Source organism: Salmo trutta, chromosome 15, assembly GCF_901001165.1.
Source record: "Salmo trutta chromosome 15, fSalTru1.1, whole genome shotgun sequence".
Classification (NCBI taxonomy): domain Eukaryota; kingdom Metazoa; phylum Chordata; class Actinopteri; order Salmoniformes; family Salmonidae; genus Salmo; species Salmo trutta.
The window spans coordinates 9,444,818-9,470,150 of NC_042971.1; the positions used below are offsets into that span (position 1 = coordinate 9,444,818).

General features: G+C 43.9%; 1 protein-coding gene across 2 annotated transcripts in view; it reads right to left on the bottom strand.

Moving 5' to 3' along the window:
* LOC115148439 (serine/arginine repetitive matrix protein 3) overlaps positions 1 to 25,333 on the bottom strand; it is a 157,585-nt gene that overhangs the window by 55,313 nt on the left and 76,939 nt on the right. For both annotated transcript variants that reach the window (XM_029690330.1, XM_029690329.1), the window contains exon 2: positions 5,621 to 5,922. In XM_029690330.1, coding sequence (XP_029546190.1) covers positions 5,621 to 5,910 — 290 coding nt within the window. In that variant the 5' untranslated portion in view covers positions 5,911 to 5,922. The remainder of the gene's footprint in view (positions 1 to 5,620; positions 5,923 to 25,333) is intronic.

Here is a 25,333-nt window from a genome sequence, read left to right on the forward strand (position 1 = left end):
CCAGACACAAGACTGGGGTGGGTAACACACAGCTCATCTATGCTTGCCATAGCTTCTGCACCATCGCTGTTTGGCTTTGATTCTGCTGGCCTCCACTCTGGCTAGCAAGGTATGGTGGTGGTGGACTGCATCAAAGGCAGGGCAGTCAGGTGAAAAGTTGTAACTTTGCAAGTATCTGTCCATCGGCCTTTCAGTGGTCTTCCCAGGTTTAGTTCGGTGTGAGTGACCCCGGAAGTCTCCTGGACAGCAGAGTTCAGCGCAAAGTGGAACTCTGGAAGATGATTCTGACTTGTGTGCTGATCCCCCACGAATGAAGCAATCATCCCCTTCAGGGTGCGGTTATACCCTCTAGGTAAGGTTGGTCTGAGGATAGTTGGCCGTGGTCAGTTTGGCAACAACATCCCAGTAGGTACATAGCTCTTTGTAGATTCCTGAGATGAACTGCTGACCTCATTCTGCGAAGGGAGATCTTTACCCGATATGGAATTCCAGATCATCTTCTCTCTGACGAGGTTCATCTCATGAATCTACAAAGAGCTATGTACCTACTGAGGTGTTGTTGCCAAACTGACCATGGCCTACCATCCTCAGACCAACCTGACCGAGAGGGTAAACTGAGGTCAGAGAGAATACAGTATATGACCTGTTTCAGGAAACTATGCGTATGTCCCAAGTCACGACTTCACAGGAGAGCCATTTGAAAGTTGTAATTTTTTTTATCAAAATGCGTTTTTTGGCAGAAATGCCTTCGGGAACATGGTAACTTTCATGTGCCTTAAGACATGAAGGTCAGTCAATCTACAAAATTTCAAGAACTTTGAAAGTGAAGTCGCAAAAACCATCAACCGCGATGATGAACCTGGCTCTCATGAGGACCGCCACAGGAAAGGAAGACCCAGAGTTACCTCTGCTGCAGAGGAAAAGTTCATTAGAGTTAACTGCACCTCAGATTGCAGCCCAAATAAATGTTTCACAGAGTTCAAGTAACAGACCCATTTCAACACCAACTGTTCAAGGCAAAGGGTGGCTACTTTGAAGAATCTGAAATATAAAATATATTTAGATTTGTTTAACAACTTTTTGGTTACTACATGATTCCATTTCTGTTATTTCATAGTTTTGATGTCTTCACTACTATTCTACAATGTAGAAAATAGTGAAAATAAATTAGTAGGGTGAGTATTTTATATTTTTGCCAATTCTTTTTATTTTCGATTGGTTATTTGTTTTTGGAGGGGGGGGTAACTCTTAAGGATCGGCCCTTTTTTTCAATTTTCGCCTAAAATGTCACACCCAAACAACCGTTTTTTTTGTATTTGTTTTGTACCATCATCTTTGAAATGCAAAAGAAAGGCCATAATGTATTATTCCAGGCCAGGTGCAATTTAGATTTTGGCCACTAGATGGAAGAAGTGTATGTGCAGTCTTAGACTGGTCCAGTGAATCATTGCATTTCTGTTAAAAATGTATCAAGACTGCCCAAATGGGCCTAATTTGTTTATTAATAACTTTTCATGTTCAAAACTGTGCACTCTCCTCAAACAATAGCATGGTATTTTTCCACTGTAATAGCTACTGTAAATTGGACAGTGCAGTTTGATTAACAAGAATTTAAGCTTTCTGCCAATATCAGATATGTCTATGTTCTGGGAAATGTTCTTGTTACTTACAACCTCATGCTAATCACATTAGCCTACATTAGCTCAACCGTCCCGCAGGGGACCCACCGATCCTGAATAAGTTTAACTGCATTGTTGGTTAAGGGCTTGTAAGTAAGAATTTCACTGTAAGGTCTACACCTGTTGTATTCGGCGCATGCGACTAATAAAACTTGATTTGATTTGTGTCCAAACTTTTGACTGGTACTGTATATTATGATGACATTTTGGAATGTTTTTACTTGTTCTGGCCTTCTGCAAGGTTTTTGAGGCAAGTCTATGCCCCTTCGTCGGTGATTGGTCAACAGTAGGGATTCTTCAATTAAGCGTTTTAATGCTCATTTTTTTACTTGAGAAATACTGCTCGAAACATCCTAATTAGATGTAAAATTACGCAACTAAGATCTCCTCCGCAAAAACATCGAAATAAATAACAGATTTCTTTAGTTATTTTAGAGTAATTAGGACTATTTTGAGGAAGTGTATACTGGCTATGTCATCTCAAGATGGACAAACTCTACTATTGCTGCTTTTTTCTTGTTTTTCAGGCGAAGGTCTTATCAAACTAAGATCGAAGGTACGTGAGCACACTCGTTCGGCTAGGCGTCAGTCGAACCGAAACATGCGGAAGCCTTAAGTACCAGTAAATGGGGGAGGCTGGCAGGCTCCAGATACCTTAATGAGCAGGCTCCTTTAATTGCCTGGCTGTTCTAATTGGCTCCCAGGGTGATGCTGCGAGGCTATAACACACGGCAGACTATTAATCCACTGATTTAATACATCCTGGATGGGGAGGGAGGAGGGAGGGAGGGCGAGAGGGGGATGGTAGAGAAGTTGCACTGATGATGGGGGTGCTGTTAGAGGGGGGTTGGTATACAACCTGTCACTTTATTCTAATCCCTGACCATGGCCTTGGAGGGTGCCTGTGTGTGTGTGTGTGTGTGTGTGTGTGTGTGTGTGTGTGTGTGTGTGTGTGTGTGTGTGTGTGTGTGTGTGTGTGTGTGTGTGTGTGTGTGTGTGTGTGTGTGTGTGCGCGTGTGCCACTGTGTGTGTTTAGGAGGTTAGAGGGTGACCCGCTGGCTTTAATCCACTAGCAGATGAAAACAGACTCCTGACACCATTTTAATTGCTTCTAATGCCTGAGCCCTGCGCTCCTCTCCCTCTCTATCGCCCTCTACTTCATCCCTCTCTACATCCATTTATCCCCTCCTCCCCAATCCCTCCCACTCTTTTTCATTTAAAGTGGCCTTGTTTGAATGTGGAGGAATATGGAGGGCTGGGATAAAAACACGTGGCTCTATCGTACTTAACAAACAAACTGGTAGTCAGGGGATTCTACTTTATAATAGCTGTCACTGGGGCTCTCCATTGGACATATGGCCCAATTACCAAACCAGAGGCAATTAGTCCAGAGCCTGGAGAGGACCGCCTGGAGCCCAGAGAGAGTGGGCCCTTCCCTGTCTGACAGATGGCAGTGGTGCCGCTCTCCTATCCTCTGCTGCTGACATCCAGGCAGCCAGCTCCCTATCAGCCACATCAATCTGGCCCAGCCAGGCATGGCCTTCCAGCCGCCATTAACTATCAGCCCTAATGAGGCTGAGGCCAGGTTCCAGCATGGCTCCTCACTTGAGAGGGGGGGCTGGGAGGGAGGGTGGTTGGCTGCTTACTGTTGGGTAGGGATGGGGGGGCTGAAAGGGGAGCAAAGAGGGTTCCAGGCAGAGGCACATATGATAATGTTGCTAAGACGCAACCGACCCTACTTATCCTAGACCCCCAGGCAGGAGCCATGGATTAGTTCATTGCTCTGGAGGAGGGGGGATGCACTTCAAAACCCTTTATCCTGTTAGGGTTAGAGCTAGACTTGCACTTCTCATACAACACACCTAAGCGTGACAGCATCTCATGTTACCCAATCTATTCCCTGTGACTCCCCTAAAGGACAGTTTGAATGACCCTTCTACTCTCTGGAAAACAGCTGACAGAGAATATACAATATAGTGTACAAAAGATGAACAACACCTGCTCTTTCCATGACATAGATTGACCAGGTGAATCCAGGTGAAAGCTATGATCCCTTATTGATGTCCCTTGTTAAATCCACTTCAATCAGTGTAGATGAAGGGGAGGAGACAGGATAAAGAAGGATTTCTAAGCCTTGAGACAATTGAGACATGGCTTGTGTATGTGTGCCATTCAGAGGGTGAACGGGCAAGACAAAAGATTGAAGTGCCTTTGAACAGGGTATGGTAGTAGGTGCCAGGCGCACCGATTTGTGTCAAGAACTGCAAAGCTGCTGGGTTTTTCATGCTCAACAGTTTCCCATGTATATCAAGAATGGTCCACCACCCAAAGGACATCCAGCCAACTTGAAGCAACTGTGGGAAGCATTGGAGTCAAAATGGGCCAGCATCCCCTGTGAAATGTTTTTGACACCTTGTAGAGTCCATGCCCTGATGAATTGAGACTGTTCTGAGGGCAAAAGGGGGGGGTGCAACTAAGTACTTGGAAGGTGTTCCTAATGTTTTGTACACTCTGCGTACAGTTACACTGTTTCCTGTAGGCATGATGATCCAATTTCTGTTAGAAATTCTGTTTGGCAGTACTAGCGAACATGCTTATCCTATCCTGCAATTCAAACATACCACTGCTGCTAACTGGGAGTAGCATACACTTTGTACTGAGGCAACTTTATTCCAAGGTCTGCATTTTTGCATACTGCTATCCATCCAGTAACATTGCTGTGTCAACGGTGTGCTTTGCTGTGCCATCCAGCTGCTGTGTCATCCAAAATCTCTATTCATAAATAATAGCCATATCTCTGGGTTTAAGTGTTTACCATAAACATTATGATGCTATAACTTACGTCACAGCAAACCTCTATCAGAAATGACGAGGCTCAATCGTTTTCTAGTTCACACAACAATGTGAAGTGTGAACCCTCTGAGTTCCACCAGGGCTGTGTACAGTGCAGTCGTCTCAGAGGATAACTCTGTTCACACCTCACAGCCAGTCACAAGGTCTCACTACACCTTTTTAAGGACTGTCACAGCTAGACTGGAGAAGTATGTCTGTCCCTGGAACACCTGTTTAGTGTACCCTCCATGAGGCTGGTCTGCTGGCCTGAAGTATCTGCCTTGAAGGCCTGTTTACACACACACACACACACGCACACACGCGCACGCACGCACACACACACACACACACACACACACACACACACACACACACACACACACACACACACACACACACACACACACACACACACACACACACACACACACACACACACACACACACAGTCAGGCTGAATGGATGAGCCACAGCCAGCCAGAGCCTTAGGAGGATTAGAGCAGATGCCAGTCACCACACAAATCCACCATGGTAGTGGTGTAGATAGTGTAGCGCCTGCCTCTTAGCTGTTAGTGTATCGCTAAGGCTCTCTCTCATTTAGCTCTGGAGGAGTGATAGCATGCTAATGAGAGTGGCTGTGTCTTCCAATGACTCTCAGAACTCTCTGGCTCAGACTGACTGGCAGCCATTACTGACTGGAGGCAAGAAGTGCTGTGTTGTCATATTCTTTTAGTGCAGAGATTTTCGATTAGAATGGTAATGTGCATCAAATGCTGCATGATATATCATTATTAAAGGGTAGAACCTGAAGGCTCTGTCTGTTTGGTATTTTTGGTTTCTCTCTCTCCATGCTAGAGCATCTTGATGTCTAATTGTTATCAGGAGTCTAATTCATCGTGTAACCTGTAGTGAGCATGTAAAAATAGCTTTTTAAGATTCCAACGTGTGGTCCTGTCAATGTAAAAATCTTCATTAACCAAGGCATACACCTATGCTGTGTATCCACCAAACTAGCCCAGCGTGTGTCTACATGAGAGACCCTCCAAACAAGGGTGTATCCCTCCAAATGTAAACCCAGTGTGTATTGTACCCCTCCAAACTTAACTCACCCTTGTTCCTCCATCATCTCCTGCAGCTCCATGCACTTCAGCTCCACCCTCCTCTTCCTTTCGTGGTCTAGGATCTCCCTATGGGCCTTCTTCACCAGGACAGGCTCTGGTCTGGGCTCCTCCTCTTCCACCTCAGGCCCCTCCTCTTCTTCTGGCTTGGGCTGCACGGCCCGGGTGGGCACTGACGCTGACCCACCTGACCCCGCATCTGTGCCTGCCAGGTTCACGGCAGCAGGGGGTACGCCGTTGACACTGTCCTGGGGGGAAGGTACCCTCGCCCCGTCGTACATGGCCACAACGCTCTGTAGAGACAGACAGAGGAGGAGAGACAGAGGAGAGAGATATAGAGAGATAGAGATAGTGAGAGAGATGGAGAAAGAGAGATTAGATAGATAGAGAGGGAGTGCAAGAGAGAGAGAGAGAGAGAGAGAGAGAGGCAGGGATTTAGTGGGACCAGTTCAATAAGTTTATATTCACACAAATGCATTTATTTGCATTTCCAACTGTATAGGGATGCATTTCCAACTCTGTTACAATAGCTAATGTAGGTATGTTAAGATAAGGGGTGAGGGATGATTAGGGGGAGGTCGGAGGTCGCGGCCTATTATAAGCGTAACAGAACCTGGGATGGCAGGCTCCTGAGGTGAGAGAGGGTCACATTTTTTCTAAACTACTCTGTCTCACCTGATGGCAAACAATAGGCTGATCTGGACGGTCCTAACAAGCCCCTCATTATCTGTTTCAGACTTTTGGCTTCTTGAGCCCTCATAACACATACTGTTAAGCCAACCATGCAAATAATATACTGTACTGTTTTCCTCATCACAGAAAAGTGAGCTGCTGCTGTGGTAGTTTTGATGGTTACATCTCTGGACAGGATGAAGTATTTGTCCCTTAACTGAGCAACACCACACACTCTCTCACACACAGACACACACACAGTCCGGGTTATTTTGGATCGTAGGCACATGTCGACATGCATCACTACCAACAGAACCGGCCGCCGACAGCAGCCGCAGCAGCAGCCTCTGTCCATGCATGCGTCAACACTACAGTAGCTGACAGATCTATACTGTAGGACAAACAAGTCTCGTGACACCGATTGTACACACACTGTAGATCAAGGTCACATAAACAAAGTATAGCCTAATAGATGAGTTGGAGAGGAGAGGAGAGGAGAGGAGAGGAGAGGAGAGGAGAGGAGAGGAGAAAGCTGGGGAAATATGACTCCCTTCAGGACATACTGTGTAGAGACCTGGGCCCGTATCCACAAGGAGTCTCTAGGATCAAGTTTGACTTTTAGATCATAATGAATAAGATTGCATGGACATATCCTAGATCAGCACTCCTGCTCTGAGACGCTTTGTGGATAAAGGCCCTGGCTTAGCCTGCAGTGAGTGAGAGGACATTGAAAATCACTCACACACACTATAACACCAGGACAATGTGGACGTTTGGACATGTGTTGAACACACAACAAAGACTGAATATAAACAAAAATGGATCGCTATGCTGTAGTCAAAAAGCTAGATTGAAATACTGTATTAAAGTGATTATCCTGTACATTTGTATACTTTTTAGCCTTTTTAGCCAGCGAAAGTAGCGCTCACAAGCCAAAAGTGGTCCCCAAATATTGCGTACTACATCACAAATGTGCAGATAAGTGCACCACATTATTGCTCTTGCTCTAGCAGAGCTATCTTGCTAGCTGCCTCTCAAATGGCGAGGGGTTGAAGTTAATTGGCTAGAACTCGAATTGCTAGGGGGCTGGCCCACGTAAGTGGAAATGTAGAGAAAATGGTGCAGCACAGCTTCCAAAAAAACAGTTGCTCTCAAACTAGGGATTTTGTGGTAAATTGAGGTGAGACTAATTCTACTCATAGATTATGCATGTATGAACTACACATCGACAAATCCAGCCCAAAGCGGGAGACTTAAAAAAAGATATTGTAGTCGCCAAAGTTCCAGAACATGTCTTTAAGTATCAATGTGACTTGCCAAAGTTCCATTCACAATACAAGTGGATGTATACATTTCCCCATCTGAATGCTGTCCTGTTCTGGCTAGGCTCAGGCTGGGGTTGTGATTGAGACGGATAGGTTAGTGATGCAGGCGTGTGATGCCTAAGAGCACACACATACCAACACACACACGACACACACACATCTTCCCTGCCTACCCCAGCACCGGTCGGTCCTGCAAAACTAATGGCTTCATTTTTCACTGAGGAGTCAGAAAAGCCCAGCCAGGGCACTTCATCACTGTCACAGATAGGAGAGTTAGGGGAGGATGGGTAACAAGATCTCATAGTTTCACTTCGAAATTCTGTGCATTATGGATTAATGTCTATTTTTGACGCATTAATTAAGCGCGGTTACAAGGTTTATTCCGTGAGGTTACAGGGCTAAAACAGAAACAACTCAAAGGGTTAAGTTTAGGTATTAATTCCGACTGGTCATGGTTAGGGCTACGGTTTGGGGAAGGCTTGCTAGAGCATTGTGAACTGCTGTGACGCAGTTCACAACAGCACATTTCGGTCTGAGCAGTGCACTTTGCCTCTGAGCATCATGAGTTCGTGCCAGTGCTGGGCAATAAGTTGTTCTTTTTTTGGTGAGCACAGCGGAAGGCATATATCGATGTTCTCAGGACCTTTTCAAACGTACAAAATAGAAGTGAATACACTAGTGATCAGCCTGGGATGGGAGAGTTAGGGGATGAGAACGACGTAATACTCCCTCTGAGTCAGTGTAGACCATCATCTCTGAGTGCCCAATCCCTGTCCAAAGCTCTTGTTTTTTTAGCCTTCAATGACAATGAGCATAGCAACAGTGAGTAATCTTGACACCCAGACCCAAATCTCGCGTGCTTGCTGGTCAGCTACAGTACCATTGAATGGAAAAAAGTCTGTCACGAGAGACTGCAGCAAGTGAAGAGTTTATTTTCAAAACGCTAAATCTACCAATTTTTTACATTTTTGTTTTTTCACCAGAAATAATTTCTTACGGGTACCTTCACGAGTGAGTAAAATATTAGTGTTCTCAGATGTTGTATTCTTAGATTTGAGATGTTTATTAAAATGTGTGGGGTTTTTTTGTTGAAAAATGCTATTTATCCATTGTTTAGCTGGAATGGAATACTTAATATTTGAATGTATGTGGTTGGCTCACCTAGCTATCTTAAGAAGAATACTGTAAGTTGCTTTGGATAAGAGCACCTGCTAAATGTCTTAAATGTCAAATTTAAATGTTTTACATACAGATCTCATATTACTGTATTCATACATTTTGATTTTTTTTTTTACATTTGATTAAATATTGATGTCACATATGTATAATTTGTAGTTATTTGTTACATTTGACTGTGTAAAATCTAGGAGTACTCCTTATTTGGGGTGGCAGGTAGCCTAGTGGTTAGAGCGTTGGACTAGTAACTGAAAGGTTGCAAGATCGAATCTTCGAGCTGTCATTCTGCCCCTGAACAAGGCTGTTAACCCACTGTTCCTAGGCTGTCATTGAAAATAAGAATTTGTTCTTAACTGACTATTTAAATAAAGATAGGAGAAAAAAATTCTCTGGGTGAGACGATATAGCGTTTCACCAAAAAAACATGATTTTGTTGAGAGATTAAAAAAAAAAATACAGCCATTGAACAGCCCCTTGCCGTGAAAAGAAAAATGTTAGCGTTTTGGAAAGAAGCTCTTCAAGTGTAAAGAAAGTTGTATGTATAACCTCCAATGGAGTTTTTTGGTGTGTCACTGACTGGGTAAAACAGCATTACTGTATATAGTGATGTGTTTCGTTCGTTGTTGAGAGGCAACAGTGAGTCTTGATTCTGTCTCTGATTCTGCTGGGTAAAGTAGCACTTTAGTGATGATGTTTGATTTTGGGGAGCTGTGCGTTGGTAAACAAGCTGTGTTGTGAATTCACAGTGACATGACTCTGTTAACTGTGTGTGTGTGTGAGTGTGTGTGTCTTTGTGTGTGTATGTGTGTGTGTGTGTGTCTTTGTGTGTGTGTGTGTGTGTGTGTGTGTGTGTGTGTGTGTGTGTGTGTGTGTGTGTGTGTGTGTGTGTGTGACTGATAGAACAGAACAGGTGGCAGGACAGCAGGAGAAATCATCACTGAATCTATTTTACAGTAAAGCACCACTTGATATTCTGTGACAGTCCTCGCTCATCCACACAGACAGACAGACACACACGCACACACACACACACACACACACACACAAACGCACTTGCAATGAAGAAGATTCCAAGGTGGACATGAACTCTTGTCTGTTTGTTTGGTAAAACTGTCCTGTAATTGCTGTATGGTGAGGGGGATTGGAACAGGACAAGCAGGCTGGCGTTGAAGACAGATATGAGAATACAGATGTGGGATCTTCATTTGATCACTCTGTTGTTGCGGTCAATGTCCTGTACAGCAGGAAATGCAAAGTTGTAGTGTATTCGAGATTTAAAAAGGCTTCTAAAGTTTGCAATTTCCACTTTAAATGTCAGACATGATTTGCCCTAACTAAAAATGTATCAACCCCAACAAAAATGTCCATTAATTATAATTCCCACAATTATTCACATTTCCTGTTGTTGCATGAATCCAGCTGTGAGAAACTGGCCAAATTAAGATCCTACACCGGTAAATAAATTGTGACTATGTTGAGTGACCATAACTGTTTTTATATTAGGTAGACAACACAACAACAAGACAATCTTCCTATGTTGTCCTGTCTTCACTAAATAACAGCATCCTTCCTTGTTTTACAATCAGTCTACTGCGTCTGCTGTTGCCAGTAGCCTGGGGCAGACCAGGCCTGGGTCTGTCTCTGACATCAGCCTGCAATGTAGAGGAGACAGAGCTAGATGCTGGATGCTGGATGCCATTACCCATGCTATTCACGTGCACCATGGCCCAAATGTCTGAGTCGCTGGGTTGCCCCAGGTGACACACACACACGCACGCACGCACGCTCCCACAGACACGAACAGATCACCTCATCTCATTGAAGCATCATGGGGGGGCCACACACACTCCAACGCTGACACTATAACGTCTCCTCCCGGCAAATCATATCAAATCGAATACAACAGGTGTAGAACTTACCGTGAAATGCTTACTTACAAGCCCTTAGCCAACAACACAGTTCAAGAAATAGAGTTAAGAAAATATTTACTAAATAAACTAAAGTAAACATTTATTTTTTTATTTTTTTAAGTAACAAAATAAAATTACATAACAATAATGAGGCTATATACAGGGGGTAAAGGTACCGAGTCAATGTGCGGGGGTACAGGTTAGTGGAGGTCATTTGTAAAGTGACTATGCATAGATAATAAACAACGAGTAGCAGCAGTGTAAAAACAAAGGCGGGTCAATGTAAATAGTCCGAGTGGCCATTTGATTAACTGTTCAGCAGTTTTATGGCTTGGGGGTAGAAGCTGTTAAGGAGTCTTTTGGTCCTAGACTTGGCGCTCCGGTTCCGCTTGCCGTGCGGTAGCAGAGAGAACAGTTTATGACTTGGGTGACTGCAACTCTGTACCGGAGTCTGTCCGGACAACAACAGACTGGAACTACATTAAAATGAACATGTCAAAGAAAAAACTGTGTGAAAACAACAGATGATCCAATCCCACAGAAATGCCCCAACAGATCCCAGGTGTTGGGTCTAAAATAATGATGGTGATGGGAACATAACAGCTCACCACATGAACACATCATGTAAATCCAGTTAGTTATGTCTGGTGGTCCTTGGTCATTTCCTGTTGTTCCCACGAGAGGCCATGGAAAATCTGTTTCCTTTCTCTCAAGTTAACAACTAAGTTGTTTAATTTGTTTAATGAAACAGTCACAGCAGAAAGAGGCTTGTCAGGGGGCTGATAAGGTGGCAGAACAGAACTGTGTGTGAGTCCTGTTCCTCTGGGAGTGTATCTGAGATCTATTACTGGTGGGGAGACATTTTTCTCCATTGTTTCAAGGGTGAAGAAGGTTGCTTGCAAGACTGAAGTATATCGGTCACACGTACTAAGCCATTTAGCAGACGCTTTTATCAAAAGCGACGTACAGTCATGCGTGCATTCATTTTTGTTACCGGGGGTCCCAGGAATCGAACCCACTATCCTGGTATTACAAGCACCAACGCCATACTCTACCAACTGAGGTACAGAGGACCAGATGCTTATATCCACATGTTCTTACTATCAGTGTGATATAAATTAGCGTCTAGGAGCAACAATGGCTCAGCCGCGAAGTGGTAGGCCACACAAGCTCACAGAAATTGTCTGTCTTCGGTTGCAACACTCACTACCGAGATCTAAACTGCCTCTGGAAGCAACGTCAGCACAAGAACTGTTCATCTGGAGCTTCATGAAATGGGTTTCCATGGCCGAGCAGCCGCAAACAAGCCTAAGATCACCATACACAATGCCAAGCGTCGGCTAGAGTGGTGTGAAGCACGCTGCCATTGGACTCTGGAGCACTGGAAGTGCATTCTCTGGAGTGATGAATCACGCTTCTCCATATCGCAGTCTGACGGACGAATTTGGGTTTGGCGGATGCCCGGAGAACGCTGCCTGCCCGAATGCATAGTGCCAACTGAAAAGTTTGGTGGAAGAGGAATAATGGTCTGGGGCTGTTTTCATGGTTCGGGCTAGGCCCCTTTGTTCCACTGAAGGGAAATGTTAATGCTACATGTCACGTTGGTATGAAGGATCGGGAGACAGGCGCAGGAATGCGTAACAGAGTTTTTTATTATACCCAAATTACAGGCACGGGGACGAAGACCAAACAAACACACATACAAAACACAGGGTTGAAACCCAAACAAAAGACCAAGGAGTACCTCGAATAAATAACACAAGTGCACAATGATACCACACAGGATGAGACCCGTAATCATCTGCGCAATACAAGTGGCACGAAAGCCAAAACAACACAGCACAGGTACTCACACGACCAACTGACATTGTAACAATAATCAACAAGACCACGGTGATCAAAGGGCACACTTATACAATTACGAATCAAGGAAATGGGGACCAGGTGTGCGTAATGACAGTTCCGGAGGGATCAGTGACACTACAGCATACAATGACATTCTAGACGATTCTGTGCTTCCAACAGTTTGGGGAAGGCCCTTTCCTGTTTCAGTATAACAATGCTACCGTGCACAAAGAGAGGTCCATACAGAAATGGTTTGTCAAGATTGGTGTGGAAGAACTTGACTGGCCTGCACACAGCCCTGACCTCAACCCCATCGAACACCTTTGGGATGAATTGGAACGCAGCCTGCGAGCCAGGCCTAATCACCCAACATCAGTGCCGACCTCACTAATGCTCTTGTGGCTGACTGGAAGCAAGTCCCCGCTGTAATGTTCCAACATCTAGTGGAAAGCCTTCCCAGAAGAGTGGAGGCTGTTATATTTTGGAATGAGATGTTCGACGAGCAGGTGTCCACATATTTTGGTCATGTAGAGTAGGTGTTCCTCTTGTCCAGATGTGTTATGGCCATGTGAATAGCGATGGAAATGGCATCTTTCGTGGATCTGTTGGAGCGGTAGGCAAACTTGAGTGGGTCCAGTGTGCCTGGCATGCTGGCCTTGATGTGGGCCATGACCAGCCTCTCAAAGCACTTCATGATGACCTGGTGAATGCGACGGGAATGTCATTTGGGCATGTCGCCTTGTTTTCCTTGGGCACTGGGACGATGATGGTCTCATTGAAGCAAGTGTGGACTACAGCCTGGGACAGGGACAGGTTGAAGATATCCGAGAAGACGCCCGCCAGCTGGTCAGCACACACTCTGGGCCGGTGCCATTAGGAGTTTCCACTCTTTTGAGAGTTTTCCTCAAGTCAGCCTCGGAGAGCAAAAGCACCTGGTCGCCCAGAGCAGTGAGAGTCTTCCTGGATGGGTCGGTATTGTATGCCTCGAAGCAAGCATAGAATGTGTTAAGCTCATCTGGGAGGGAGGCTTCGGTGGGCACCACACAGCTGGATTTGCCTTTGTAGTCTGTGATAGTCTGTGGTCCTTGTCACATGCGTCCTAAATCTGAGTTGTCCAACATCAATTCAAGTTTGAGTCCGTATTGTCTTTTTGCAACCCTAATGCATTTGCAGAGCTCGTACCCGCTTGCCTTGTATGCGTCGCACGCCACCGAGTCATTGGGGTTCGTTATGCTGGCATTGAATGCTGCAGTACGGGCACTCAGCATGGTACGGATATCTCTGTTCATCCAGGGTTTTTGGTTGAGGTATGTCCGGATTGTCATTGTGGGTACAACATCATCAACACATTTCCTAATGATGCCTGTGACTGACGATGTACATTCCTCAATGTTGGTGAATGATTCCTGGGTGGGTACATTTCTTAACATATTCCAATCAGTATTCTCAAAACAGTCCTGAAGCATTGATTCTCTGTGTTGGTGGCTCCCTCTTGAGTTGCTGCTTGTTGGTGGGGAGTAGGAACAGACAGCCTCCACTGATGTGTGTGTGCATGCATGTGTGTGTGCATGCATGTGTGTGTGCAGCATAAAGACACACACAATGACTGGATCTGCACCTCGATCTGAGATTATTACAGGCTGAAGTAACAGGGGGCCTGACCTTGGCACAGACATAGACACTCCAAATACCAGGAGATAGAGCAAGAAAATCTGAAAACCTGCTTCCTGGGTGGGTATTTATCTATTGGATGAGTTTTTCTGGAAGGGTGGATCTTTTTGGTTGTGTGTGCGTGTGTGCGTGTGCGTGTGTGTGACTGATAGAACAGAACAGGTGGCAGGACAGCAGGAGAAGTCATCATCACTGAATCTATTTGTGACTGATCGCCTTGATGCCTTGATTTGGTCTTATGTAGCAAGATTTGAAATTGTGTTTTTTACATTGGATAAAGGAAGAGACACAGAGTTACAAAATGGTATATCATACACTGCATTTGAGGAACAATGGGAAAGTAATTCTGCTTTGAAAGTTGATACACCTGTAACCTCTCTTTTGAGAAAATGGCCTTTGAACATTTTGGTACCTACTGGAGAGCTCTTCTTTGCCTACACCCATTCAGCATTGTTCACACCCTCTTATGATTCAGCCCCACCCATCTCTTTAAGGGTTGATCCGAGCGTTCTGTCCTTTCAACAGCAGTCAAACACCCAAGCTAATTAGCTAATGTTGGCCGGCTACTTCCAGACACAAATAAGAGAACAGCTCACTGACCATTATACTCGCCCCAGCAGAGCTGGTTAGGCTGTTTTTATGTTATCCAGAGCGTTGGTGACTGCAACTGTGGTGCTGGAATTTTTTTTGCCAACATTTACTGACACCAGCCATTCTCAACGGGTGTTGATAATTTGTAAATTCGTCAGTTATTCTGCACTCTGGTACACTCAAACGAAAGTGCTCTGAAATCGGCGAAGATAGCCAGAGCGAATTTACCAGTTACGTCTATCCCAACTCATGACATTACTACCCTGCATGAATCTGCAGGTAGCTAACCAACCAGGTTCAAGGTTAGCTAGCTAACATTAGACTATAAATAGCAAAGCAAATGGCTCTGAGATACGAATAATAAGATCATACACGTAATGTTAGCTAGCGAGCGAGCCAGCCAGCTAACGTTAGCTAGCTAACAGTACACTTTAACTTGAAAAGAAAAAAACTTTCTGTCAAAATTAGAAACGTGCAATATCTGAAAACGTAGCTAGCCAGACTATCTTACCCGTATACATCATGGATGGGCACTTCTCACTGTCACGGATGCCATGGTTGCACTTAGTTTTAAGATGTAATCCGGAGACAGGTGTTTTCTCCATCTCTTTAGCTATCATACTCTAATTCCACTGGTTTCAACACTGTCCTCCAGAAAGTGGAGAGCAACACTTCTACTACGCAAACGATTTAAAAAAAAGCTGCGTTAGACAGGATTACCTACACATACTGACCAGCTCAAATAAACAGAAGCGTGCTATATGGCAGACCAATCCGAACTCATGTCCAGCCCACTCATTATCTCAGCCAATCATGGCTAGCGGTAAGGTTGCTGACTTTTTCTGTGGCTAATCCAACTAGGCTTGTAATTTAACAATTGTATTCGCATTTACAGATGGTATACAAGTTTGTTATTAAGGCACATGAAAGTTCACATGTTCCATAAGGCATTTCTGCCAAAAAAACACATTTAGATTTTTTAAAAAAAGTTTATGTTCAAATGGCTCTCCTGTAAGTAGTGACCCGCGACATATGCCTAGTTTCCTGAAATGAGTCACATTTTACACTAAATAAACACTTGATATTCTGTGACACTCCTCTCTCATCCACACACACACACACAGACAGAGAAACTGAACATTCGATTTTCACTTTGGTTTTCCACGTGTGAAAGTGCAAATTCGATTTTGCAATTGCACATGTGAGAGTTAGATTTTCATGTAAATGTTTTACACATGTGAAAGTGCAATTCTATTTTGGAATGCTTCATGACTGGTAGGTTTTCACATGTGAAAATGCAAATGTGATTTTCACATGTGAAACTACAATTCACAATGAGGTGAAAAACATGTTATTCTCCTCACGTGAAAAGGTGGTAACATGAACTCTAAATGTAATACATGTGAACATATGGTTTCCCGTGTGAACAACTGACGTCACCTGTCTCTTTTGTTTTACATGTGTTTTTTTGTAAGGGAAGTAATAAAATGTTATGAAAAGTGTGTAAGTGGTACGCTGTTCAACTAAAATAGTATAAAAATCTTTAATCAATGACAATAATATTGTCCAGTAGCACTCACTTCTGTCATCATCAAGTGCTTTAAAAGGCTAGGACCATATCACCTCCATCTTATCCAAAACACTATACACACTACAATTCGCATATCGCTCCATCAGATCCACGGACAACGCAATCGCCATTGCACTGCACACTACCCTATCCCACCTGGATAAGAGAAATACCTATGTAAGAACGCTGGTCATTAACTGCAGCTCAGCCTTCAACACCATAGTGCCTCCAATCTCATCACTAAGCTCATGGCCCTGGGTCTGAACACCTCCCTGTGCAACTCGGTCCTGGACTTCCTGACTGGCCGACCCCAAGTGGTGAAGGTAGAAAACAACACCTCCTCCACACCGATCCTCAACAAGGGGGCCCCACAGGGATGCGTGCTTAGTTCCCTCCTGTACTCCCTGTTCACCCATGACTGCATGGCCACGCACGTCTTCAACTAAATCATCAAGCTTGCTGACGACACAACAGTGGTAGGCCTGATTACCAACAACAATAAGACAGCAGGGCTCTCCAACCCTGTTCCTGGAGAGCTACTGTCCTGTAGGTTTTCGCTCAAAACCTAATCTTGCACCACTGATTCAAACAATTAGCTGGTTGATAAGCTGAATCAGGTTAGTTACAACTAGGGTTGGAGCGAACACCTACAGGAGGGTGGCTCTCCAGGAACAGGGTTAGAGAGTCCTGTACTACATGGAGGAGTTGAGAGCCCTGGTGGAGTGGAGCCAGGAAAATAACCTCTCCCTCAACATCAACAAAAGAGCTGATCGGGGACCTCAGGAGACTGCCTGCTCTCCAAGACATCTACAGCACCTGGTGTCACAGAAAGGCCAATAAAATCATCAAGGATCTCAACCACAGCCTGTTTACCCCACTACCATCTGGAATGCAGAGTACAGGTACATCAAAGCTGGGACAGAGAGACTGAGAAACAGCTTCTATCACCATGCCATCAGTCACCAGTAACCACTAGTGAACCTTAGTTACTGTTCTAGCCTGATACCACCTGGTACTCTACCCTGCACGTTAGAGACTGCTGCCCTATGTGCATAATCATTGAACACTGGTCACTTTAATCATGTTTACATACTGCTTCACCCAATTTATGTATATACTGTAGTCGAGTCATGGCTCATCCTATATAACTTATTTTGTTATATTTCTGGATTATGTGTGCATCTTTTCTTTATTGCTAGGTATTACTGTACAATTGGAGCTAGAAACACAAGCATTTTTTTCTGCACCTGCAAATCTGTGTACATGTAACAGTGTAGGTTCCGTCCCTCTCTTCGCCCCAACCTGGGCTCGAACCAGGGACCCTTGCACACATCAACAACTGACACCCACGAAGCATCGTTACCCATCGTGCCACAAAAGCCGCGGCCCTTGCAATGCAAGGGGAACAACCACTTCAGGTCTCAGAGCGAGTGACGTCACTGATTGAAACGCTATTAGCGCGCACCACCGCTAACTAACGAGCCATTTCACATCGGTTACATACACAACCAATAAACGTTGATTATATTTTAAATGATCACCTATACTGAATTTGCACTATGACCATAACTGGGATTTCAATTCACAACCTCTGTATTTGGAGTATGCTGATCTTTTTGCTGCGCCACAAAGTCTGTAGCATTCTCAGAAGTTCCCTGCACATTCATTATCTATAATCAGTGATGACCCGTCATTCAGGGCAGGTGTTTTGAGCCCCACATTTTTAGGTTTAAAAAATTAATAAAATAATAATATATTTTTTGGGGGGGGGGCTTGCCTGTTTTGCTTGTTATTTGACATTAATACATGTCACATATCAGTTTGCAAACAATGTACCAAAAAAACATGTCATTGAGTTAATAAAGCCGCATACAAACATGGTCTCTTTTTTGCTTTCTTGAGTAAGGCAGCTCAAAAATGCAGGTGTTTCAGCCTAGCTCAGTGCTTTCTGTGGTGATGGGGCAGCCAGCGGAAAATACAGAGCATTGCACCTGATTGGCTCAGTCTTCTGTCATGATTGGCTCAGTTTTCTGTCACTCATAGGACAGTACGTCATCCCCAATTCTAAGGTCAGAGCTCAAAAAATGCCATAGAGTTATATTAGAAGTGCCCATCCAAGAAGGCTCAAGGTCATTGGCCACAGATATAATGACATCAAATCACGTTATAGCTTTGATTGGACTGATCATGTCAACATCATACTTTCAAAATCTTAGCTAGCAAGCTAGCAGTCGTCACCATGAATCAAGTCAACAATCAAGTCATTTTCAATCCTTGCCATATGAAGAGAAATTAGAGATAAAATGTCTCGGTGCTCATCGGCCATTGGACATAAACATTACACAACAAGTTGGAAATCACAAATTCAACAATGAGTGTTTTGGGAAGGAATAAGTGGCTAACTGTGAGTTCAAGACAACTGGGAACTCGGGAAGAATTAGCTACAACTGGGAAAATACATTTTGAATGGTCATTCAACTCGGAATTGTAAATCCGGCTTCTTTCTCTTTGATGACAAAATTTGCCCACAAAGGACCTCCGCGCCACTTTCCTGTTCAAGCACATCACAACGTGAGTCCAAAAATGTCTTATGCTGCTTCATAAATTATATAGGATGCCAGAGAGATATGTATACTGTGGCTAAAGTAATACTAAGTGTATGTTGTGTAGTAAGCTGTTAGTAGCTCATGTGCCACACCCTAATAATTTGGTCTATTTTCACCAACACGGTATTGTAAACACATCGTTCGTGGCCGATGTGTGCTTGTTTGCCTATAATCTGTTTTAGAGAAATGTAATCACCGAATATTGTAAGAGCTTTCATTGTCTGTTTATATGTAAGAACGGCCCATGTTCTGAATTCTGTCGCTGTACATTTCAAAAGTGCTGAACAAATAGTTATATTGACTACGTCCGTCGTCTCGCACTCATTAATGTCCTAATCGAAATTACGGATTGCCTCTTATCCGCTTGTCGTCCCCTTATGCCATAGTTTGTACATCTCAATTGTCATTAGAAACCACATTTGTTTAAGCAAGTCAGACATATCAGCTATGTTTTATAAAGGCAGTAAATGAGGCTGAATGAACTGTAGCATTGGTAAGGTGTTGGTACTGCTGTTGGGACTCTGCTGTTGGGACAGCTTTATGTAGGCCCTAACAGTTTGTGGGCAAAATTTCTCACCGTTATAGTGCAATAAATGTATTGTTTAGTGTGGTGTTGTTGCTTTGCTGGCCTGCATCATAATTATATTTTTTTGCCCCACCAAGATTTACATGCTAAAATCGCCACTGTCTATAACACATTTTTGCACTTAGCAAAAGAGTGCCATCTGTAGTGATTTGATTTGATTTACTTATTTCATCAATTTGAGGGTTTTCTGTATAGTTGTCTAATGTTGGTGGGGCATATTATTCTGGTTTAATGTTACTCCGGAATCACTATGATTAACATAATAGGTTTTTCTTGTGTGTATTTTGAACAAAGCTGAGATTTAATCTGAAGTCCAAAATGTAGGGATACAGGTGAATTCAGTCATTGACACAGACATGGTGGTGTAGCAGGAAGATTAGAATGCCGTGAACTAAAATGGTGTGAGTTAAATCCCCAGTGGGAACATGTTGGTAAACATACACGATGTCATCATGTATGTCAGTGTGTGAAATATGTAAATTGAAAACACTGCGGCTATTTCGTGACATCCTAATACCCTGACTACACCACTCGCGTTGCGTGCGTTGCAAAATACATTTTGTAATATATGTTATTCAATTATTGCACCCACACTGCTTGTGCGCACCAACGAGCGTCTGCGTTGCCAAGGGCTAAAATAGAAGTCATTCCTATTTCTGACGCAGATCGCGCTGCAAGTCCTGCCTCTCCCATCTCCTCATTGGTTTATAGAAGCAGGTACCCACGTGCCATCTCCTCATTGGTTATACCCATGTGGGTGATTGAAAGACAAACTTTCTTGCCAGTTGTCGTGGTAATACTATGAAGGTGTAGATGCCAATCACCATATAAGTTCCAAGACTAAAAAACCTGGAAGGAGGAGATGACTAGAAACGATTCGGTTGACCGTTTTATGTGTGGACTAATTGTCGGAGTAGAGGATCTTGTGCATTTCAGGTAAAATAACAACTCAATGTTTATATCCCAGGACAAATTAACTAGCAACAGCAAGCTAGCTCAATAGGACAAATTAGCTAGCAAGTGCAAACTAACTAGCTAAATTGCCATACAGCTTTTGGACCTGTCCCCAAATTAATGTCATTGGTTCAGAGTTTGTTTTGATATTTTAAGCTGCATGTCGTGATCACATTTGGTGTAGGGGGACAAAATAAATGTATGCACGATAGCGCACGATGGCGCACGCGCACAGCCGGTTTGGGTTCCGTGTAACGAGTTATTTTTGTTTACAGGGCATCACCTGTGAAATCTCATGTGAAAAATATTTACATGTGAACATTTTAATCCACATGTGAAAGGTTATGTAATCACGTGAAAATTCACATGTGAAACTTCATGTGAAATATCATCACATTTGAAGTGTTCCAAAACCACATGGTTTCACATGATTTCACGTGCAAAATGTGAACATTTCCTGTGAAATTATGTTATTCTCCACATGAGAAATTATGTGTTTTTTCCATAAGGGTTTGTCTCTCTCTCTCTCACCTCCCTCTCTGTTTCTCCTCTCATCACCCTCCGCCTCTCTCTCCTTCACAATATCCTCCATACTAATCTGACCCTTGGCTGGAGGCTGCTGTTTTTGTTTATTACAGTGCAGTACCCAAAATATGTATTTGTCATCCTCAAAGTTGGAACTCTTCATTCCAGGCACGTGTCGCTTTCTGTATGGTACCAGACTTGTGCCAACCTTTTGTTTTAATCAGACTCCGAGTGTCCGAGGGTGTATAGTGCATACCAATTGCAGAGCTCTTGAGAATATTCATGTGAATACAAAAGAAGGTAGGAATAGACCTACACAGTACAAAGCATAATTTGAAGTGTCTTGATTAATGGTTCAAAAATTGAGGAAATCATCTTCACACAGTAATTGCATATTTCCTCATGTTCAGCATAACACCCTGACTATGGGGGATACAATGACTTACTGACTGATGACCTGAATTGAATTAGACCCACTAATTATGGTTACATAAATTACATTATAAACTGGGTGGTTTGAGCCCTGAATGCTGATTGGCTGACAGCCATGGTATATTAGACCCCGACGGGGTAAGAAGAAACGACTACCAGAGGCAGAGGGGACCGTTCACACGGTCTTTCATTATTGAGCCCTGCCCATGTCTCCTTGCTTAAAGGGTTATATTTTGTGCCTACAACTCAGTGCAACGATTTCGATGTTAAGGTAGACGTTTAAGTTTTTTTTTTAGAAACATCCATTTAAGGGAATACTTTAGCTCCCCTAATCATGATATTTCAACTGATCATGTAGGCTGCTCACTTGCACATACACCAACTCCTTTTCGAAGTAAGAGTTATATTGTACCTCCAGCCAATCGCAATCACTCTTTTGAGACATATTGCAGACTCGTTGAAAAATATGTTGGTATTCTCCTTAAGAACAAACAGGAGTACATATAAACTCAGCAAAAAAAGAAACGTCACAGATCTTCATTGTAAAGGGTTTTAACACTGTTCCCCATGGTTGTTCAATGAACCATAAACAATTAATGAACAAGCTCCTGTGGAACGGTCGTTAAGACACTAACAGCTTACAGACGGTAGACAATTAAGGTCACAGTTATGAAAACTTAGGACACTAAAGAGGCCTTTCTACTGACTCTGAAAAACACCAAAAGAAAGATGCCCAGGGTCCCTGCTCATCTGTGTGAACGTGCCTCATCTGTGTGAACTTAAATACCCATCTAAGACAGTAAATATAGTGTTCTGAAATTGGGAAGTGGGGTCACTTCAGTGACACAATCCCTCCATCAGTGCTCAGACTGTCTGCAATAGGTTGAGAGAGGCTGGACTGAGGGCTTGTAGGCCTTTTGTAAGGCAGGTCCACAACAGACATCACAGGCAACCTTGTGCCTATGGGCACAAACCCCCTGCCGCTGGACCAGACAGGACTGGCAAAAAGTGCTCTTCACCGATGAGTCGCGGTTTTGTATCATCATGTGTGATGGTCGGATTCGCGTTTATCGTCGAAGGAATGAGCGTTACACCGAGGCCTGTACTCTGGAGTGGGATAGATTTGGAGGTGGAGGGTCCATCATGGTCTGGGGCGGTGTTTCACAATGCCATCAGCCATACTGCTCGTTCTGTGCGTGATTCCTGCAAGACAGGAATGTCAGTGTTCTGCCATGGCCAGCAAAGGGCCCGGATCTCAATCCCATTGAGCACGTCTGGGACCTGTTGGATCGGAGGGTGAGGGCTAGGGCCATTCCCCGCAGAAATATCCAGGAACTTGCAGGTGCCTTGGTGGAAGAATGGGGTAACATCTGACAGCAAGAACTGGCAAATCTGGTGCAGTCCATGGGGAGGAGATGCACTGCAGTACTTAATGCAGCTGGTGGCCACACCGGATACTGACTGTTACTTTTGATTTTGACCCCCCCTTTGTTCAGGGACACATTATTCCACTTCTGTTAGTCACATCTGTGGAACTTGTTCAGTTTATGTCTCAGTTGTTGAATCTTGTTATGTTCATACAAATATTTACACATGGTAAGTTTGCTGAAAATAAACGCAGTTGACAGTGAGAGGACGTTTCTTTTTTTGCTGAGTTTATTTCCATAATTTACCTAAGGATGAAAAATAAGCTTTGCTTGATTTACAATCCGATACGTCAGTCCTTAACCGCCCTGTTGTTAAGGGTGGGACGGTTGTACTCATGGATAGGACAGTCTATGTAAATTAGTGTCACAGACAACTGCTTGACAACACCTTTTACAAGAAACTCTGAAGTGACCCCACTTCCCAATTTCAGAACACTATATTTAATGTCTTAGATGGGTATTTAAGCTCTGGTCAAATCACCAAAAAAGAACATGACTTTTTGGCTATTCAACACCCTTTTTAACTTTGCTGAAATTACACAAGAATGTTACAAAACCTCCATGGCGCCCTATTGTTTGCGGGCATTTACACAGTGCCGGACCCTTTATCGACTTTTGCTGACTTTTTTATTAGACCATTCGCAGAACAGCTCCCCTCCTTTGTAAAGGACACCAGCTGTAACGAGTGTGCTGACAGTCGGGAAGCAAGTACAGGGAGTGAGTGTTTTAATAAATAAACACAACATAATACAAAATAAGAAACACGAACAACGTACAGACATGACACAAGAACAGAAACAATAACGCCTGAGGAAGGAACCAAAGGGAGTGACATATATAGGGAAGGTATTCAGGGAAGTCAAAAAATGTGATCATATTACTCCAGTGCTAGCCTCCCTACACTGGCTTCCTGTTAAGGCAAGGGCTGATTTCAAGGTTTTACTGCTAACCTACAAAGCATTACATGGGCTTGCTCCTACCTATCTTTCTCCGATTTGGTCCTGCAGTACACACCTACACGTACGCTACGGTCACAAGACGCAGGCCTCCTAATTGTCCCTAGAATTTCTAAGCAAACAGCTGGAGGCAGGGCTTTCTCCTATAGAGCTCCATTTTTATGGAATGGTCTGCCTACCCATGTGAGACAAGCAGATTCGGTCTCAATCTTTAAGTCTTTACTGAAGACTCATCTCTTCAGTAGGTCATATGATTGAGTGTAGTCTGGCCCAGGAGTGTGAAGGTGAACGGAAAGGCTCTGGAGCAACGAACCGCCCTTGCTGTCTCTGCCTGGTCGGATTCCCTCTCTCCACTGGGATTCTCTGACCCTAACCCTATTACAGGGGCTGAGTCACTGGCTTACTGGTGCTCTTCCATGCTGTCCCTAGGAGGAGTGCGTCACTTGAGTGGGTTGAGTCACTGACGTGGTCTTCCTGTCTGGGTTGGCGCCCCCCTTGGGTTGTGCCATGGCGGAGATCTTTGTGGGCTATACTCGGCCTTGTCTCAGGATGGTAAGTTGGTGGTTGAAGGTATCCCTCTAGTGGTGTGGGGGCTGTGCTTTGGCAAAGTGGGTGGGGTTATATCCTGCCTGTTTGGCCCTGTCCGGGGGTATCATCGGATGGGGCCACAGTGTCTCCTGACCCCTCCTGTCTCAGCCTCATCTGATGAAACCCCCGGACAGGGCCAAAGGGGATACCTTCAACCACCAACTTACCATCCTGAGACAAGGCTGAGTAATATGATCGACAATTTATTGTTAAAACGAGAGGCTGCGTGGATCCACTTAAGGATCCGCCCCTTTTTTTCAATTTACGCATAAAATGACATCTAACTGTCTAACTGATACAGGCAGTTAGATTGTTTGTCATTATACCCTGATGAAGACAGCTTGTCTGTCGAAACATGGGATATTAGGTTATTAAATTATTGCATCTGAGTTCCTGAGCTCCTAGAGCGGCTCTCCTTTTCTTCTTCAAATATTAGACCGCATACCATGGGTATGACAAAACATGTATTTTTACTAATCTAATTCAAATCATATCATGTGTAATTTGTCGCTCGGGCCGAATACAACAGGTGTAGACCTTACCGTGAAATGTTAACTTAGAAGCCCTTGACCAACAATGCAATTTTAAGAAAACTATGAGTTAAGAAAATATTTACAAAAAACCCTGAAAGTTTCAAAAAGTAACCCAATAAAATAACAATAACGGGGCTATATATACAGGGGGTACCGGTACCGAGTGTGAAAGTACAGGTTAGTCGAGGTAATTGAGGTAAACAGCGAGTAGCAGCAGCGTAAAAAAAGGGGGGTCAATGCAAATAGTCCGGGTAGCCTTTTGATTAGCTGTTCAGCAGTCTTATGGCTTGGTGGTAGAAGCTGTTAACTTTTTAGGGTATAGGGGGCAGTATTTTCG